This window comes from Desmodus rotundus, chromosome 1, assembly GCF_022682495.2.
Source record: "Desmodus rotundus isolate HL8 chromosome 1, HLdesRot8A.1, whole genome shotgun sequence".
Taxonomy (NCBI): domain Eukaryota; kingdom Metazoa; phylum Chordata; class Mammalia; order Chiroptera; family Phyllostomidae; genus Desmodus; species Desmodus rotundus.
In genome coordinates this window covers 47,858,542-47,878,519 of record NC_071387.1, presented here as the reverse complement: position 1 = coordinate 47,878,519, position 19,978 = coordinate 47,858,542, and the positions used below count along the sequence as shown (strand labels likewise).

The 19,978-nt window shown below is 45.2% G+C and overlaps 1 protein-coding gene across 3 annotated transcripts in view; it reads left to right on the top strand.

The window, feature by feature from the left end:
* The first annotated feature begins 2,733 nt into the window (after positions 1–2,733).
* The window catches only part of MAMDC2 (MAM domain containing 2), a 125,723-nt gene continuing 108,478 nt past the window's right edge, over positions 2,734–19,978 (top strand). Inside the window, exons 1-2 of one of the 3 annotated variants that reach the window (XM_024555247.3) lie at positions 2,734–3,169; positions 3,526–3,639. In XM_024555247.3, the coding sequence (XP_024411015.2) occupies positions 3,136–3,169; positions 3,526–3,639 (148 nt within the window). In that variant the 5' untranslated portion in view covers positions 2,734–3,135. Of the gene's footprint in view, positions 3,170–3,227; positions 3,336–3,525; positions 3,640–19,978 lie in introns of those variants that run through there. The other 2 variants (XM_024555239.3, XM_045191264.2) reach the window with 2 other exon arrangements.

Below are 19,978 nucleotides of genomic sequence, written 5' to 3'. Positions count from 1 at the left end.
GTCCCTCCCACAGGAGTGGATCCCAAGGGCACCCTGTGCTCAACATCCTGCAGGAGAAACTCCAGATCACAGTCTGCTTTCCAGAGACCCCAACCTGTGCCAGTGTCGAAGGATCATCTGTCCTTGGGGCCATGCGGTTGTAGGGGAAATAAACATTTTACTCCAACTAACTTTAGTTTTATGTGTAATGATTCTGTCCCCATAGGTGACAATAAATGATATTGCCCTGAAGTTTTCAATCATATTTCAACATGTTTGGAGAGCTCTTAGGGCTTTGAAGTTTTTCATTTTCCTAATGAACCTGAGGGAATGGATCTAATGCAAATGAATCTAAGGCAATCCTAAAACTATCAAACACTCTGTAGGTAGCTGGAACAAAAGTAGCACCAGTTTGATAGTTGCTGAAAGCTTGTTTGCTTGAAAATATTAGAGGTTTTAACTGGATATATATGTGTCTTTGAATTTTTAAGTAATTTGATGAAATTCATCAGATACTTAGCATCACCTGTGAGCAAGAAATCAGAAAAGAATATACGGCAAGGGAGATGGTCTACTGGTGCAGCTGAGAAAATGGGCCTTTGGACGAAGCAGACTGGGTCTGAGCCTTGTCTCCACCACTCGCTGCCACTGGACTCTGAGCCTCAGTTTCCCCATCTATCAGTGGGAGCAATAATGATATCTACTCCATAAAGACCTGGGAAAGTTAAACGCAATTCTCTATAAAAAACATGTGTAGTAGTAAATATGGTCAATGTTGTTTATTATTATTAGCCACCAACTGAGGCAAAGTAACTGAATACAGACGTACGCATGAGACAAATTGTAGATCATTTGAGTTATTGCTTACAGAAAGCTCATGAAGAATTTCTGAACTGACTTGAAAAGGATCTCAGGGTTTCATTTGTTTGTTTGTTTTTGCTTTTTTTGTTGTTGTTTTTTGTTTTTTTTTCTTATTAGGGGGAAGACTGTGGAGTTTTCTTACACTTAAGGTGACAGCTGAGTAAAGGTCTGGAGGCAGCGGGAGCCGGAGTCACAGGGCTTTCCCGGGAAGAGCACTGCAGGCAGAGGAAACAGCCAGCGTAGCATTCTGAGAGGGCAGCTAGACTGTGCTTAAGGACCGGCAAGGAGGGGCACGTAGCTAGACCGGACTAAGCAGAGCAGGTGAGGTCAGAGATATAAGGGGGTGGGGACAGGTCTTGTAGGACCCGGTAGGTCATTGTGAAGAGTTGGATTTTGCTAAATGATTTGGGAAGCTGTTAGGGGTCTTGAGCCATGAAGTGACACAGCCTGGTTTCTGTATGAAAAGGGTCTCCTGACTCCCGTATTAGGGATGGAGTGGAGGTGGGCAAGGCAGAGACGTGGGACACTGCCTTTGGGAGGCTGCTGCAGTCTCCCCAGCTGGCGAGCGTAACTTCCCATCAGGGCAGTCACAGCAGGGCGTGGAGCATGGTCAGCCCCTGCTGTCCTCTGAATCCTGAACGGACAGGATGTGGTAATGTCTCGAGAAGGAGGGTAGAGTCAAGGCTAACTAATTTTTTTGCCCTGAACAACTGAAGGAGAAAGTTTCCTTTATCTAAGAAGAAGACGATGCCGAGGAAGGCAGGTTTGGAAAGGAACAGGAGGTGTTGGTGTTGGGACCTGTTAGTATGCAATAGCTCTTAAGCATCCGAATGAAAATGTTAAAGTGGCAGTGAGAAAAGTCTGCAGTTAGTGAGCAGTCTGGGCTACAAATATAAATTCAGGAGTTGTTGGGCTGTCCTTTGTGTTTCAAACTGTAACGCTGATGAAATCACTGAGGAAGTGAGTAGAGAAAGAAGTAGATAAAAGGACAGATCTTGGCTGCACTCCAGCGTTTAGGGGTCAGAGAGATAACAAGAAACAGCCGTGGAGGCGAGAAGGCGCCGCCCCTGAAGGAGGAGAAACACCAGGAGCCAGGTGTCAGCGGGGGATCAGGGCTTTGGTGGTTGAACAGGAGTTTGCTGGGCCAGTGGTCCTCCAGGTGTGGTTGCAGACTGGCAGCATCAGTATCAGCAGTTGGAAATGTGTTAGGAATGTGCAGACCTCGGGCCCCACCTCAGTTCTACTGGATCAGAAACTCTAATGGTGGGGTCCTCCCAGGGATTCTGATGGCGCCCTCAAGTTTGAGACCACTCTCCTAGGCATAAAATTGCCTGCACAAAATTATAATGAAGATTGGAAAGGGAAAAAAAAACCCACACTTTTTTTTAACTGGAAGAGAACAATTTTAAAGACCCACTACATGCTCAAAGCAAATTTGTAGCTCCCAGGTACCTCACAGTAAACCCTTCCCCCGCGTCACTACCCCCATGGCCCACATCTCAGTTTAGAAACCTCCTGATAATGTGCCATGGCTCTCTGGAGAGGAGGAATGCCCCCATTTCCCTGGACAGAGGGGAGGCTGAGCACCAGGCATGCCAGGCATTCCACTGCTAAAAACGGTGGGGTGGTATTTCAAGGTTAGCATTACTGGGCCGCAAACGCTGAACTTCGTGAGATAGGAAGCTTATTCCACCCTACAGTTTCCAAAATTTCCTCTAGATTTTCCTAGGAGAATTCCACCCTCTTCCATTCTGGGGAGAAGTTAAAATTAGGGCCAGCCCTGCAGGACTGGCATGCCAGATGCGGAGAGGCTGTCCCCAGAAATAAGCTGGTTCCCGCCGCGCATGGGCCAGACCCCTCCAAGTGTCTGCAAGGGGTCTGGTCCCAAGCTTTAAAATCCTGAGCAGAGGCACTGCATCCCGACCTCTCCTTTCCCAGCCACTCCAGGCTAGCCTTCCAAAAAAAAAAAAAAGTGTGTAGTTGTCTCCTCCCCGCCCAGCCCCATCCTCGCCCAGGACCAGCTGTGCCGCGGGCCGCCCTCCTTAGGGACGCGGTCAGACCGCGGCTGCAGCAGAGCGAGAGGCGCTCTCCATTTAGGCACCTTCAGTTTTCCGCTCAGCTCCGGGAGCCGCTTTGCAAAGTAGAGCAGCTCCAAGTGCACGCTTTGCCTCTCGACTTCTCCCGCCCCCGGTCCCAGGCGCCCCCGCCTCCCACGCTCCTTTCCATTGGGAGCAGCTGGTCCCAGCGGGCTGGCAGCTTGCGCCCCTTTCCGGTCCTCCGCCCTGAAAAGCAACCATGCGGTTAAGGGTATTCCTCCTGGCAATGAAAGGTAAGGCCTGGACCCGGTGTGTGGAGCGCTCTCGTGACCCTCTCCCTTTCCTGCTACTCCCGTCTCCTGGCTCTGGTCTTGGGCTGAGCCGGCCGAGGGCGCCTCGCGATCCGTCTCCGCAGCTGCTATTCTTGCTCCCCAAGCCAAGCCTGGGGTGGCGGTGGAGGTGCGGGTTCGTGCAGTGGAAGCGCCCTAGGGGTAGGATTGGGGAGGGGAGGGTAATGTAGTGCGTCCCTCACCTGTCCCCTCCTGCACGCCTTCCCCTCACTTTCGTTAGGTAGTTTCCCACGGGCTCCCCGAGTTGGTGCAAACGCTCCCGGGCCGAGCCCGAACTGAAACTCGCTTTGTGCCCGCAGCCCTGCAGCTTGCCGGTGCCTTGGACCTGCCCGCGGGATCCTGCGCCTTTGAGGAAAACACCTGTGGCTTCGACTCTGTGTTTGCGTTCCAGCCGTGGATTTTAAATGAGGAAGGTAAGGAGACTCAGTGTCCTGGAACCCAGGTGAACCTGCTTCCTGCTGATTGGCCCTTTCACGGGGGTAATGATAGCTTGGAGTTAAATCCCCTTGGGAGGAAATGTGTGCGTCTGGGGTCCTTCTTCCAAACCTCAGCTGTGCAGTAAGGATGGCCAAGGCAGAGATGGGGGTGGGGCCGGGTGTCCTTTGTTTACCTGGCCTGTGGGTAGAAGCCCTAAGACTTTGTCCCTCCCCTCGGTACTCTGTGAGGGAAGGGAGAAGGGGGCACAGTCAATGATTGTCACCCACGGTCTGTGTGCCCCTGGCAGGTCATCATCCTCTGTGGTGGTCAGTCGACATCCTGCAGGACTGGCTCCATGCGTGACTCTGTGGGCCCTCAGTGTTTTGCGGCATGACTTGTCCTCACGCTCCTGCTGTGTGTGTGCGCTGGTGCTTGGCAAAGAGGAAACCAAGTCCATGACTTGGGGCCTGAGGTCACACAGCTGGCAGGTGGTGGTTGTGGTCTCACCACTACATTCCATTTGGCTTCTGGTGACAAAGTGTGAATGCGGGGTCTTCAGATGTATCCTCCTACCCTTCACTGAGTCAAAATAAATATTTCTCCAGTGCCCAGCAACAGGCACTGGGTGTCCCCTCTCCCCCTGCCCCCCCCCCTTTAGGAGTTTGAAGCCCCAGGCCCTTTGCATTGGGAAGGAGCCTCCTTTAAAAAATACTGCAGCAGGGAGGACAATCGCTAACCTGCTTCTCTTTTCAGTTGTCCTCAGGCCTCCAGTCCTCCAAGCTGGTTCCCGGGAGGAGGGTGGGCCCAGAGCCCTGGGTGGGATGTAGGAACTGTCATCACGGTTTCCTCTGCCCCAGGCTTCTGTTTGGGGCTCTGCATACATTAGCTTCTCTGACTCTCCTGGGTGGTGGTGTCCTGCCCCTTTTGCACAGGAGGGGATCTCAGCCTTAGAATATTCTAATGGATGGTCCATATTACATGGTATCTTTGAGTGGCCAGCTCTGAGCTATGTGGTTAGGGGTAAAACAGGAGGGAACTGGATCTAGGACTGGAGTAAAAGAGCCACTTTCCTGACCCTGAGAGTAAAAAACCCTAAATCTTGTGCCCGAGGACCCCTCTTGCCTCAGCCTAGTCCTGACCCTGAGACAAGGAAATAAACATCACCCATTAATCCAGGAGCCTCCATCCCCAGCCCGGACAGGATGGTGGCCCCTTCACAGCCTGCTGCTGTCTGGGCCAGTGGGCATGCCTCAGCCTGCTGGACTCCCGGCCTCCCAGACCCACAGGAAGTGCTCTCTGCTGAGTTGGCACCTCTGCCCCAACGGCTGTTAAACAGGCCCCCTTCAGGGAAAACAGGAAGATTCTTATAGGAAAAGGTGATTATGGTTTAATAGTATAATGAAGGCACTGTTGCTTTCCCCTTTTCCTTTCTCTCTAACTTCTAACGGTCACTGCTTTCTGGCTCAAGGCTAGGACTACTGGTTTGGCTGGAGGGAGTTAATTCATTCTCCTCTGGGCACTCCAGGCAGAGCAAGCAGGTTAGGCTTCAGTCCTTACAGATCGAGTTTTTCAAAGATTAGAACTTGGACATAACAGTCCACTCCAGAGGGACAGTGAGTTGGTTGTGTGCCAGCTGCTGCGGTTGCCTGCTGAGAAGCCGTCGCTGAGAATTTGTTATAAAAACCTGTTTCTAGGTTGGCAAATTAAAGATAACAAAATAGTCCTAAGCTGAAATCTGGCAAGCATCTCACAAGCTTTTCTGCAAATGTCCTTCATCTTGCTGCAAAAACTCTTTGAAGCGGGTTCCATCTACCTCTGTGCGCTGTAGCCGCCACAGAGAGTTGTAGGTTTCAGAGACACTCGCCCACAGTATTTGGAACACAAATGGCGCTTTCTTTATGTCCTTGGTCCGTAATTCATAGTGGAGAGAACAATGCTAATGCCCAGTGAAGGGAGTAATTAGACTTTCATCACAGGAGATTAAAACTTGGAGTAATTGTCTTAAAATATCTCCCCAGCTGCCCGAAATTATATTTGAGGTCCAACTCTTTAGTTTATTTCTAGTATTAGTTCTCTAAGCCTCTCCAATTACAATTCCAATGTCTCATAGTTCATGGGCACTTTGAAATATGCTTGCTCTCCACTGGTCACAGAATGGGTGAATTTGGACAGGGCAGTGTGTTGGCTTGGGTCGTGTACCACATTGGGAGGCAGCCCAGGAACAGGGGGTGACACTAGTGCAGGCGACCAGCCCCTGCCATCTAGCCGCCTCCGCTGTCTAGTTTTGTCAATGATTGTTTTGTGTTTTTTTTTTTTTTCCCTTCATCTTTTTTGGAGAGTTTCTTTTATCTTCCCTAACTTGTCAAGGCAAGTAAGATTATGTCAGGCACAAATTTGAACTCGCTTCTACATTTTAGTTTTGAATGAAATCCAGGATCAGTGTTATCCTATAAAAACCTTCTTTATTCATTCGTAGCTGAGAGCACATTTGAGCTCCTTTGAACGGTGGTCTACCGCCGAAACCGAGACTGTTGGTTGCATGTCCCCGAAGCCAGCCGTGGGGGCAGAAGCCCTTAGGCTGAGGAGTCTTAGAGAACGGAAAGTTGGTCTTGCATCCAAAGAGTCAGTTCAAATTAGTCATCAGGTGGATTTTGGCTTCACTCTAATTTTTGGATATTTTGGTTTAGCACCTTTAACCTAATTCCTTCTGCCGACCTGAGGAAGCGGGAGGGGTGGAACCCAGATCCAGGTAGGTGTTTGCGCTGTTCCTTAACTGGAAGTCTGGAGCGCTGAGCCACACAGTAGGGAAGGTAGATACTGAAATGTTTCCAGTTAAGAGAAGGTAAAAGATTAAATTCAAAGCACTTTTTATAGGGAAGGCTTTTTTTTCTGCAGCAGTGGGGGTCGGGGTTTGAGAAGTTGCCTAATACAAGAAGAGTTTGGATGGTATTTGTACCCGGGAGCAAGTGCTGGTGTCTGAGGCAGGCTTGGCACAACCAAGCTAGTGAGGGTGGGGCTGTGGACGAATGTGCCGAAATCACACTGTAAGTACATGTGTGTGCCGCCTCTGATACCTTCTTTCTTCACCCCAACCCCTTCCTTCTCTCTTAAAGACACTTCCGGTCACTTGGCCATCTGAGTTTCAGTTCTGCACTCAGTCATGTGCCAGTTATTATAAATAGTGATAAATACCGCCTGATATTTCTTGAGGACCAGTTAGAGCACAAAATCTGGCAAGGGTCCCAGGGGGCATTCCTGGGACAGAAGGAGCTATCCTCCCTTCCTGCGGATCACAGCTCCTTTCCTAACACTGGGGGGCCCACTCGGCATCTCATGTTAAAATCAGGAGTTCACAGGGCATTCCCACCCCTGGGCCTGCGTGAATCTGCATCTCCTCTGCTTCTTGGTCTCCTGGCGCCTTCTAAGCAGAAACACAATCCCCATGCTCTACAGAGGCTGGAGGGCAGCGCAAGTTCAGGCTGCCCCTTGGATGTCTCTCGGAGAGATGGCCAGTGCCAGAAATTGCTGTGTTTTTCCTGCAGTTGTATCACGTGGCCTTCCCCAGCCACCTGGCTACTGCTGCTGTCAGGTTGAGTGTGGCTGTCATGCCTTGTAGCTGAGCCCGGCATTGGCTCTGCTCTGGTCTGCCTGGACTCCTCGACCCTAGAGGTGAGCCTTAGAGGTCATCCAGTACAACATCTTTATTTTACGGGGTGGCACACTGGGCCCAGACAAGCTGCCAGTCATAGTCACTGGCCCAGGCAGTGACAACCTCTCCCTCTTGTTTCCTCTGCTCTTCACCAGCTCTTCCCTCCGGCATTGCTGCCTCATCCCAGTCTCCAGTGGGTCCTGGACCCTGGAGCTTTGGTGTGTTAATTATAACATTGTAGAAACTCTTTGTTAGAGATGTAATTGTAGTTCATTCATGTGAAAGAACATGGTTTCCAAAGTGTGTGGGCCTACCAAAGCCACATAACACTACGCTCTAGGCCATGCAGTGCATTTATTCACCCTTTCAGATGTGTGGGACCCACCTGTCTGCAGTCTTCAGTATATAGAAAAGGGTCTGGCATATAGTAGATGCTCAGTTAAGATTTGTTGAATGAATGAATTCGTTGAATAAGTAAATGAAGTATTAGATGATTAAAAAATCCTTATGCATTTTCATTTGTGCTTCTGGTTCATTCTGCACCTTCAAAGGTAATTCCTCATCGTGAGAAACCACTTCGCCTAGTGGTTAGTACAAACTCTAGGCTAGACGGCTTGGATGAGAATCCAGACTCTGCCCTTTTATGCTGTGTGGACTGGAGCAAGTTATGTGTCCTCTCTGTGTCTCGGTTTCCTAGCTGTAAAATGGAGGTAATAAAAGTACCCATCTCGTTAGATTGCTGTGAAGATTGAATACATTAATACATGTAACACACAGTGAGCACTTTATACATGTAACCTGTTAGTATTCTTACTCTCACTGTTACTAAATTTGTAGTTTATCAATCATGTGTTCTAATTCAAACAGCTTTCCAACACAGCTTCTGGGGAGCTAATGAGAGTCTCATTTTCTTTTGATTACAGTTTTGTCATTTGCTCCTCATTCCAACCAGAAGGACTTTGTTTTTCTTATCATTTGCCTCTATTTTGAGCACCCATGTGCCTTTCAGGACATCTGACTTTTGTGTGGTTGAATGAGGTATGGAGGTCAAGTAACAAGACCAAGTTCACATTTGGCTTATACTGTCCCAAGGACTTAGACTTTTTCCCTCTACATTCTCAGTTCGGGTCTGGAGCGCTTTGCGCCTGCCCCATCACTCTCCCGCCCTAGCCTGCTCTTTCCTCCGGATCCCCCCACAGAGCTGGTGCCCCAGCATCAGCCAGGCTCCAAGCGTCCCTAACCCTTGGTATCCCTATCAGTCAGTCTAGGGTCTTGAATTCTCTTGCCTGACCCCTCTACTTGGGATTTCACCTGCCTGGACCGGTCATTGCCTGCTCCTCCCTGCCCTGACTGACTTCTCTGGATGTACACTTTGGCCAAATCCCTGTCTACCAAGGCCAACACCCAGTCCGGGGTTCTCCCTACTCAAATTAGAGTTGTTCAGTGGGAAGCTGCCCCCCAGCTCTGGGCCAAATGCTCAACTGCGGCCTGGGGATCTTTAGGATATTTCCCTTCTCATAATTGCAGAAGTCAGCTGGGGTCACCATGTATTGGGAGAAAAAAAGTAACTTCTCACAGAACTTTCTCCCTTCATTGCCATATTCCATCTGTTAGCCTACAGTTACCATGTTTCGTGACTTGCATCTTAGGATATAGTATTCAAAAAAGATCCTGATTCTTAAAATAGCAGAATCTCCTTGGTAGGTCACCCTACCAGTAGTCCTACTTTTCTTACTAAACAATATTTGATTTTTAAGAATTTGAGTGGAATCCATTTGTTTTAATAAATAGAGCCAGCAGGTAGCTGAACATGTTCTGGTCATCTTGGCTGGTCAACCCTGATTTTCGTATGTGCTGATTACCCCACTTTAGAAAAAAAGGTAGTGTTTAACACAGAAAAATGTACTACTAGTGAAAAATGAGAAAAATATTTAAGGGTAAGGAACTCTAACAGTACATCAGCAATTTCCACTACATCCATGAGGCCATACTTAATTAAGCAAAGCGTGGTGTCATACCTAGTGTCAGCAGAGCAATCCCGACCCAAACTAAACATTTATAAATCAATTCTTTTTTTAAAGATTTTATTTATTTATTTTTAGAGAGAGGGGAAGGGAAGGGGAAAGAGAGGGAGAGAAATATCAATGTGTGGTTGCTTCTCGTGCATCCTTCACTGGGGACTGGGCCTGCAACCCAGGCATGTCCCCTAACTGGTAATCGAACCAATGACCCTTTGCTTCGCAGTCCGGCGCTCAGTCTACTAAGCCACACCAGCCAGGGCTTTATAAATAAATTCTTATACCTATGCATTGGGTACATGGTTCTTAACCTTGACTGGACATTAAAAACACCTAAAAATTTCCTTAAAAATGGTCACGTCCAGGCCCTACACCAAGAAATTTTGATTTATTTGGCCCAAAATGGGGCCATACTTGGCATTGTTCACAAAAGAGCAAGTACTACAAATAAACAAACTTCCTAGGTTTTTGCAATATGCATCCAAGTTGAGGACAGTGCCTTAGAATGGCTGCCAACTCCCTGCCCCTCCAGGGGTAGTGAGAAGAAATGCCTTCTTCGTCCGTCCCGTGGTGATTGCCCACAAGATAAAGTACAAAAAGCCAAGCTTGGCACTCAAGACCCTTCATGATTTGCCCCAAATTGTATTTCTACTCTGCCCTCTCATTAATTCCTAATGTGCTACTCACTCAACACGCCCTTGACTTGATGGCCTCTTTACTCTAGCTGCATTGTTCTCAACAGCTGTATTATTCTGCCCAGTCTTGGCCTATTTAAATCCTATTCATGCTTTTAAGGTCCTGCTCTTCCTTGAAGAATTCCCTGAGTTTCCGCAAATGAACCTCTCTCCCTTCCCAAGTCTGTCTTCACTTTCTACCTTGTACATCTTCATTTCACTTTTCACCTTGTAAATCTTATAAGTGTCTCCTTATTGGGGTCCCCACCCCTACACCACATCAGAGTGTTGCATCTTTCTGAACACGGATCCTCCCCACCACTCCTGACAAATGGTATGTGGCATCAACAAACACTTTGATTTAACCAATCTCTAAAACTCTCGAAAAGCCTTGACTTTATTTCCTGTAGTGAAAGAAGTTGTGTTTAATCTTTCCTACCATGGGACTTCAAAGACTTTGGAGGCTCATGTTGTAATTTCCAAATATAATGGGGAAGCAGCATTTCAGCTGGCCTCACCAATATGTGGTCTGTGTCACCCTGGCATACCAATGCACAAACAGCTCTTGGGTCATTTAGCCATCAGGGCTGCCTGAGTCACTTGATCCTCTGCCATCACAAACAATCACAAAGCAACCCCGAGAGTAACACTGCTTGATCTGAAAAGAACTTTTGGCAAAAGATAACCAAACTTTGAACTAGCTTTTGAGAGCTGTTGTTACCAAGAACTAAAGTGTGAGGCATCAACAGTACCCACCTTGATGGGTAAAAACCAGGAGATATTTGTCTGCTGCTGAAAGAATCTCTTACACACTGATGTGGCTAATGGAGAAACCAATGGATTAGGTTTGTGATTCGGTGAAATCTGCCAAAATATTTGCCTTCTCCACTTTGTGAAAAAGTTATTTGTGTTTTGGGGAATTCTGAGGCTAAGAATAAGATCATAAAAGAAAACAAGTGGTACTCTACCATAACTTTATAGTATCCTGGAGGAATCATATGTTTTACAGAAAAAGCTCCTAATATTCATTCTATGAACAAGCATTTGAGAAAGCATCAGGTACTGCATTAGTAGTTGGAGTGCAAGGAGAACTGGGAGCACACACGTAGTCATGGTCCCTGCCCTTGGCAGCAGCAAAGGACCAACAGGAGGAAATACAAATCTGTAATTATGATAGGAGCAGATGGAACTGTTTACTAGTCAAAGATCTTCATCGTAAACAGCATAAGTGGGCTCTTTAAGCAGAAAAGGAGTTTATGGGAAGGGTATCAATTAGCTCTGAGAATTAACAGCAAGTCTAAAGAGCTATATAATGGGCAATAATAAAGAGATGCAAAATGTAGGCAAGATCCTTCTAGAGGAACCATTTGTGAGACTTTGCCACTGGACGTTTGTCACTGCACTGCTGGACCTGCTTTTCCATTATCCTGCAGACGGTGAGTGCTATGTGGCCTGCTATCCAGTCCAGCAGCTTTGAGGAGGGTCCATTTGAGGGGGATAAGATTGGCACTGGGGAGGCGAGGTGGGGGACTACCCAGTGGTCCAGCTGAGAGATGATGAGGGTTTGAAGTAGGACAGGTGAGAAAGTAGGAGTGAAAGGGAGGGAGTAAAATAGACCACCAGAAGAGGACAGATTGGCAGGACTTGATGATTAATTGGGTGGGAGCAATTGATGATTAAGTGATTGGAGAGAGACTCCCAGATTTTTAGTTTGGACACTTGTTTGTTTGGTGGTCCCAGCAGTTGAGGAAATTTCAAATCCATATTTTATTTCTTCATAGGAATAATTTCCAATGAGAAGTATAAAGAGAAACCTAATGAAATAGATACACAATAGCTTCCTGTGTACGCAGCCAGGGTCCGTGACCCACAGGTAGCAGTTCATGGTACCTGTCAAGTACACTTATTACCATTTGTTAGGGTAGAAGGTGTGTTCAGTTCTGAGTTGCCTGGGAAACAATCAGGTGGAGGTATCCAGCTGGTCTTTGATGTAAGATTTGGAAGGTCAAGTACAGTCTGGGTGGGACTATGGCTGCAGGAATCTATAGCATACAGATAGTGGTTAAAATTTGGAGCAGAGGTTACAGCACCCAAGAAGAACTATAAAGTGTTAACAGTAGGAAGCTGAGGGCAGAGCCTTAAACTCACATTTAGGGATTAGGCCTAGGACAGGAATGGGGGAGTGAAAGGAACATGAGGAACCAGACTTACATGGGGAGAACTGGGAAAGTGCAGGCCCACAGCTCAAAGAAGTTAAGAGTTTCAAAAGCAGGATGAGATCAGCTGGATCCAGAGTGGCAGAGGGATGGACACAGTACGACTTGTCTGTTGGAAATGAGTGAGTGCAGTTTCAGGGGAATGATGAGGGCAGAACTGGGATGCTCTGGTGGAAGACTGAAGGGGAGATATAGGCAGTTGGCAGACAATTCTCAGCAAAGGAGTTCGGATGTCCTCCCTTAAAGGGTTTAACCATTCCTACAAAGAAACTTGAGAAGGGCTCATATTTTGTTTTGCTTTGCTTTTTAGAAAGGGGAGACTCGAGCTTGTTTATGAAGTGAGGGAAAGGGACCTGCAAGAAAGAAGATTCAGGAGAGAGGGGGCTTCCTTACTTACTCTATCTCAGGCCTGATCTCCAGACAATTCAGAAACCTCACGAACATATAGATTTCTTCAGTCCACATAACCCAAGAGCTCAAGCCCAGAGTGGCTCAATAACACTTAAGTGTCAACCTCAAAATGTGCAAAATTTTATTTATACTGTAAATGTAGAGGATGTGGGATATTGGGCTGACTCTGTGGTAATTATGTTATGTCCTGGAACATACTTATCAAAAAGTAAAACAAACCTCCATAAGCTACAGGAGGATGTTTTGGAAACTTTAATAGCAGAGCATATTCTATTTCTGTTAAAGGAGTAGTTCCCAATGAGAAGTGCGAAGTGAAACCTTATGAAATAGTTGCACAGTAGCTTCCTGCGCAGCCAGCGTCTGTGGTTGTAGGCAGCATTTAATGGTACCGGCCATGCACACTTACTCTCATCACACCTAACCTTCACAGTGATCCTGGGGATGGTTATTATCAGCATTTACAGATGAGGAAGGACGGGACACAGAGAGATGACAGTAACATCCTCAAGAAAACACAGAGCGGGGTATCGACTCAAGCCCACCTGGCTCCAAAGGCTTGAGCTCCCTCCCTTTGTACAGAGGTCAACACCAGCGAAGACAGACCGGCAAGATGTACGTTTCTCTAGAGTTAGTGGGGAACTTCTGCCAAATATTTAATGTCCCGACGCTCTAGCTCCTTCCCCGAGCTCTGGGCCTCCGCTCCAGCTGCTGTGCCTGTCATGCAGTGCCGAGCCTCTGGAATCAAACAGACATCAAGCACAGACAGGGAAGTGTAATTTTACTTATTTTTTTCCATAATAGATTAAAGTTTACTCTTGGAAACGTTGGGAGGATTTTCTTCTCAGTCCCCAACATAATTCTGGCAGGGAACTTAAGGGAAAGTTTATAGTTTGACCTAAAATACTTTGGCAGTTTAAGGAATACTCCTAAACTTCTAATTCACCCATTCTCACTGGGAAGAATTGAAAGGGTACTGAGATAAATGTGTTCTTGCAAGCTGGTTGCCCTACTAGGCGAGCAGTTTGGTACTTATTTATTCTGCTACTCTTAACAGAGTGGCAATGTTGCTATACAGCAGAGAGATATATAACTTAGCTCAATGATGGGAGAAATTTCCATTCCTTATTTGAAGAACTTTTGCCTCGCTGCCAAGGAGAGCTGAAGTGTTACTTGGGGCCATGCTTATAACGAAGATGACTTTAATATGCCCTAACTGCACTGTGAAGCTGCCTTCTGTGTTTAGTTACTTTATGACTAAGACCATTTTGTCTGAAACTATAACGTCAGAAGTTTTCTTTTTTAAGCTTCTACAGATTTCTTCTATTTGGTGACTTTATTAAAAATGGATAATAGATGTTGAAGAATTTTCTTTTTTAAGTCTGTATTGGCCCTGTATTAGCCAATTTAAAAATATAAGCTTTATGGAAACTCTAGTTTTCCATTACAAATTTTGAAAACCCATATTTAGCCTGTGAAATCACATCGTTGTTTCTGAAAACTTCTTCCCTCTCCCACAAATCCTGATGAGGAAAATGTGAGTGAACAGTGGTATCATTTTTTTTAAAGAGTCAACACGAAAGAACAGACCCTTTTGAACTCACATGTGATACTTAGGAATAACTGGGAAAAAAAAACTAGTATATCTTAGGTTATATAGTATTAGCCCTACATATTTTCATCTTTGTTGTCCACATAAATACTCCACAAACTACCAACACATCGTTCTCTGCCAAATATTATATAATAAAGAGAACTGCTGTCAGAGATAACACATCTAAAGATCCAGAGTATTGGCCTGAGGCACGATTCTTTTTTAATCTTGGGCTTCTGAACTGGGACTTGCTTACTTTCCATACACATATGCTTTCAAGAGAATTGAATTCAAAAGAGAATTCTGTTAAATATAGAACATTAATCTCAAGTTTTTAGACCCCCCCCCATTTAAAGAACATATCAATAATTTCCAACAATGTCATGTTCATTGTGACCCAAGTGGCCTTCGAGCCTGTCAAACACGCTATTTAACAACTTTTGAGAGAGGATAAGGGTGGCCTTTTTGTGTAACAATTGAAACAGCTGAATGCTGAGAAAGGTTCTCTGTGCCTCAGAAATTCCCTCAAGCCTCTCGCCTCTCCACAACTCAGCTACTCACAATAAAAATTGCTGGATGCTGGACTGCTGGAAAAGGGTACAAAATGGTTTATATTTTTTAATTAACTCCATTTATTTCTCATTTTGATTATCAGGAAGTCATTCATACATTTTTTATTACATTCCTGTCATAAAATAAGTTGGGAGACATTTATGAGCAATCCCTTGCTGAGCATAATATTAACCTAGTCGTCTAAGAATTCTTAGAAAAAGTAATGGGTCTTGGAAAAATAGGTACCGTCATATTCCCCACCGTGCCATCCAAATGTGCGGTGAATCGTGGTCAAGACTCCGCACTTGAGACTCAGATGATTGAATTCAGACTTTTCCTTGGCCACGTTTGATAAAGGGAAAGGCTGACGAGGTTCTGTTTCAGTCCCCTTTCAGTCTCAGTCCCCAGCAACCAGGTGCGTTACAGAAGGACACGTCGTCAAAGTGCCTCAGCTGCGAGTTGGGGAGGATGCCTGCCATGTTTTAATAAATATTTCGAGGATGGATACATCAATGATCATTTTTATGTTCATCCTTCGCTCTCATTTCAGAGTTGCTAGAACAAACTCAAAGACCAAAGTGATATCTGCAGGCCTGTACTGAGCATTGGGTGATTATGTTGGCCCTGAGCCAGAAAACTAGTAGAAAAATGAATAACAACAATAATTTTATATAACATTTATTGAACAGTTATTACATGCCAACCACCGTGTTCGATGCCTTGCATTATACTATCACTGAATTCTTACAGTGGCCCAACGAGGAAGGTCCTCATTGTGGATGAAGAAACTGGGGCCTAGAGATTTGTCAATATGCTCAAAGCCGTGAAGTACGTAATTGGCGGAGCCTGGACTTGAGCTTACATTTGTCTCTGAAGACTAAGAAGATAACCACTCTGCAATTTTACCGTTTTCCTGCTCTCCCTTAATGCGGGGTCTCAAAGGATCTTTGTGTTAGAAATAATAATAGCCGTTATAGTAATGGCTGACTCTTATGGAGTGAATTCTCTCATCTATATACTGTTCTGTGTGTTTGATGTTATTAACTAATTTTATCTTCCCAACGGCTTCAGGAGTTGACTGAGTCCTATTTTCATCCTCATTTGGGGGTTAAGGAAGGCGAGGCGTACAGAGATGGCTCACAGGGATCCTAGGTGGCTGGACTGCATTTTTAACAGGTTTTCTGGCCCCAGTCTCCAGTCTCCGTTCTGTGGAGGAGATACCGATTGCAATATTCTTTTTTTTTTCCTCCACTGCACTTTGAGGCAAGAAACTTTTATACTTAAGTTCTGAAGTGAATGACTAAGAGAACCATGTAAGGATGTTATTTCCTCCAGGGTGTTTCATACACAGGAGCCACCACCACCAAAAAAAAAAAAAATCTAATTTGAAGAAATTTGAAATCAGTATTTGCCTTTACAAATGGCACAGGGCCCTGGGACCACAGAATTCCTACCTGGTTCCAAGTTCTACATGAGATTACTGGGGGAGCTTCTACGAGAGTCTCATGCTCGAAGCATCCCCACGACTACTCGGCATTCCCTGGACAAATTCCAGTAGAACTTGTGTTCCTTGATAATCTTGATCATCTTGTTTTGAAAATGAGTCAAGTATCCTCATGCAAAAGAAAAGAAAAATGTAATATTTGCCTGATTTGTTTATGCACAAAGATATTAGGATCTCAATTAGTCAGGATATAAGCAGAGGACTCCACACAGACCAGAGGACAAGGAAAGGCCTTCACCTTGGAATAAAGGCAGTAGGTGAGCTCAGTCTCTCTGTCTTTTCATTCTACAGTAGGTGACGTCTTTTGACCCACAGGACATGAAAATTCTTCTCTCTTTTAATTCCTACAATGACCCATTGAGGAAGGTACATATTATGGGTGAAGACAATGCAGTTCAGAGTTTAACTTTTCCGAAGTCTCTTCCATGGGATGTGAACATGTGTTTTACAACACCATGAATTAAGTGGGCCTGTGGCCTGTTATTCAGAATGATACCTTTAGCTTAATTTTATTCATTTAACAGTTTCTACCTGTGCTAGGCAAGGAAGGTAACAGCAGTGACTTATTAATAAAAGGTACTGGTCCTTAAGTAGCTGGCAGTCAAGTAAAAGAAATAAGATATATCAACAGTGACTATCCGAACTCTCATTGAGACCAGTACCTTGGCAAGGAAAATGCAGAAGGTCCTGGAAATTCAGAGGTGCATGAGAGCTGGCAAGACTGGGTCTGAGTGCGTAAGAGGAGGCCTCTTGGTGGCCCTTGAAATACAGGTCGGAATGTGACCAAGAGGGTGTGGCTCGTAGGTCTTGTGGAATGTCAGGGGCAGCAGGAGCCAAGGCCACAGGTGGGAAAACAAGGAGTCTGGTCTAGAGGAAGCATGGTATCTCTTTCAACAGGTGTGTTGGATACAAAAGGACAAGTACATAAATAAACCTGATATTTGTCACTTTACACCTCAGGCCACTCCCATGCATGTGGTAACCAGAAAGGTCCATCTCGTTTGAATACGTCACCTCAGTCACTACCACCGAGGACTGTCACAGCCCAGACCCTCTCCATTCCCTACGTCCTACAGGTTGGAGGGAGCAGAGACCACCAGTCTCTGGACCCTACAAACTGTCCCTTTGGGTAATAACTGTGCCTTGGATAAAACTTCTAGCTTAGCTAAAGAAAGGCATGCTTCTCAGTCTTGACTTTTGACTAAATAAAAATAAAATCATTAGTAGTCAGCAGTGAAAGATTAGCCCTAGACAGTTCATCAGTGATTTCGTTTCTGTCTGCTAATACTAGTCATTGCCACTGAGCGTGGGCCCCTGCCTGCTTTATATACTTTGCCCTGTTTCATCTCACAGGAGCCCCCTGAAATGGGTGACATTCCCTCGAGATCACAAATGAGGAAGTGGAAGTGACTCGTGGTTAAGTGGTCGGCCTGCTGTCCCACAGCTAGAAGTGGCTGGTGGGGGCGTGAGGCTCGTCATGGTGTCCATGCTGCCTCATCGCTCCCAAAGCACTGTCATTACTTTTGAACCTCTCTTAAAACACTTACCACTCTTTGATTTTATTGCCCTTATTTAAGAACATATCTTTTTCCTCCTATTATGCTATTACAGTTCTAGAAGTTAGCAGTTCCTTCTCTTAATGCCCCATGTGCATTAGTGAAATGCCTTACACATAATAAACCAGACCTGGGGCGAGGGTGAGGCAAGTGAGGCACTCACCTTGGTGGAAAATTTGAGGAGGCATCAAAACTCCAACTCAGGAATTAAGATGCATAGTATTTTAATGCACTATTTTAAAACACAAAATGAATGCAAAAGTTCCATAATATCAAAATTATAAATAACGACAGGCTCTAACTCTGTACTTGGCCTCCCTGGCCTATTCCCAGCCCTATAAGAGCACTTAAAATATGTTCAATGAATGGGCTGTAGAATTGGTATTTGGCTCAAAGGGAGCCAAATGTGTCTTTAATGATCTGGCGAAATGTTACCATTCAGACCTCATTGATGAATCAGATGGACTAAAGCTCTTGGCCTTTTTGTGTTGTCAGTCTGTCCTTGATGCTGTTGATTCAGCTGTATCAGTCGTGCCCATCCAAGGCTGAACAAGCCACCAGAGTCCAGCTTCCCTACCAACCCTAGCAGCAGTCTACCCAACAGGGATCATTTTCTCAGCAGAAGTTCAACTCTAAGTTACTGGAAACCAGTATGGAATTACCTCAAAAAATTAAAAATGGAACTGCCTTATGACCCAGTGATTCCACTTCTGGGAATATCTCCAAAGAAATCTGAAACACTAAATTGAAAGAATATGTGCATCCCTATGTTCACTGCAGCATTATTTACCATTGCCGAGATTTGGAAGCAGCCCGAGTGGCCGTCAGTAGATAAGTGAATAAAAAAGCGGTGGTACATTTACACAATGGAATACTATTCAGCTGTAGCAAAGAAGGAAATGTTACCTTTTGTGACAGTGTGGATGGCCCTGGAGAGTATTATGCTAAGTGAAATAAGCCAGTCAAGAGAAAGACAAATACCATATGATTTGACTTATATGTGAAATCTAATGAACAAAATAACCAACTAAATAGAAATAGACTCAGATACAGAGAACAGACAGACTGACAGCTGACAGAGGGGAGCGAATTTGGGTGGCCAGGTGGAAAAGGTGAGAGGATTAGTCAGAGGAAAACAAACTCTCACAGACACAGACAACAGTATGGTGATTTCCAGAGGGAAAGCGGGGTGGGGAAGGTAGAAAAGGGTAAAGGGGGAATAAATGGCGAAGAAAGGAGACTTGACTTGGGGTGGTGAATACACAATATAGATGATGTGTTATAGAATTATACACCTGAAACTTATATAATTTTATTAATTAATGTCAACCCAATAAATTTAATAAAAATTAAAAGCAATAAAGATTAAAAATAAAAAGTGCCCTTTGGTTATCTAAGATTATGAAGTTCCTGGAATTGCTCTTTCATTTTGTTACTTTTTCCCCGTCTTTATTATTGTTATTTTAAGAAATCAGAATGGTTGTTCAGAAGGAGAGAACTGTGAGATACGTAATATATATATCCCCCCAATGATCCCCACTCCTCCATCAGGGCTAGGTGGATAGATACTAAGAAACTCAGTAAATATTTGGAAATGTACTAATTGGGTTGTAAGAGATGGACTATAGGAAAAAGAATATTTGAGTTTTGAGCGTACTTAATGTATATCTGAAGTCACCATTGTGTTTTATAGCCAATAAAAAGTTTTATACAAAATAAAAAGGTCAGCAGGTGTAATTTAAGTTAAGCTTCATTTAAGCTAAGCCTATTTTTTCCGTGCTGCTTTCATTGTTGGTATTTGGAACACCGAAGACAGCTAAATGAGGGATCCGTGCGTGGAATGCCATGGCACCGATGTCCACAGTAGCAGTAAGACAGAAATCTGGGGTCTGAGCGTACACTACTGGGCAGCTCCTCCTCTCAGCAAACAGGCCCAGAACACGTCAGCTTTCTCATGGCGACCTTGACTCTCTCCAAAGACGTGTGTCCCCAAAGTCAGCAGAATTAGAATGTTGAAAACAAGCTTCAAGTCTACAAATGGGTAGACTGACTACAAACTGAAATTCAAGGGAAAAGAGGCACCTTCAGTGCGGTGGCAACAAGGGCCTGGGCCAAGGGGTCTTCTTCCCTACAGGTGTGGCCTCTTCACTGACTCACAGGTATT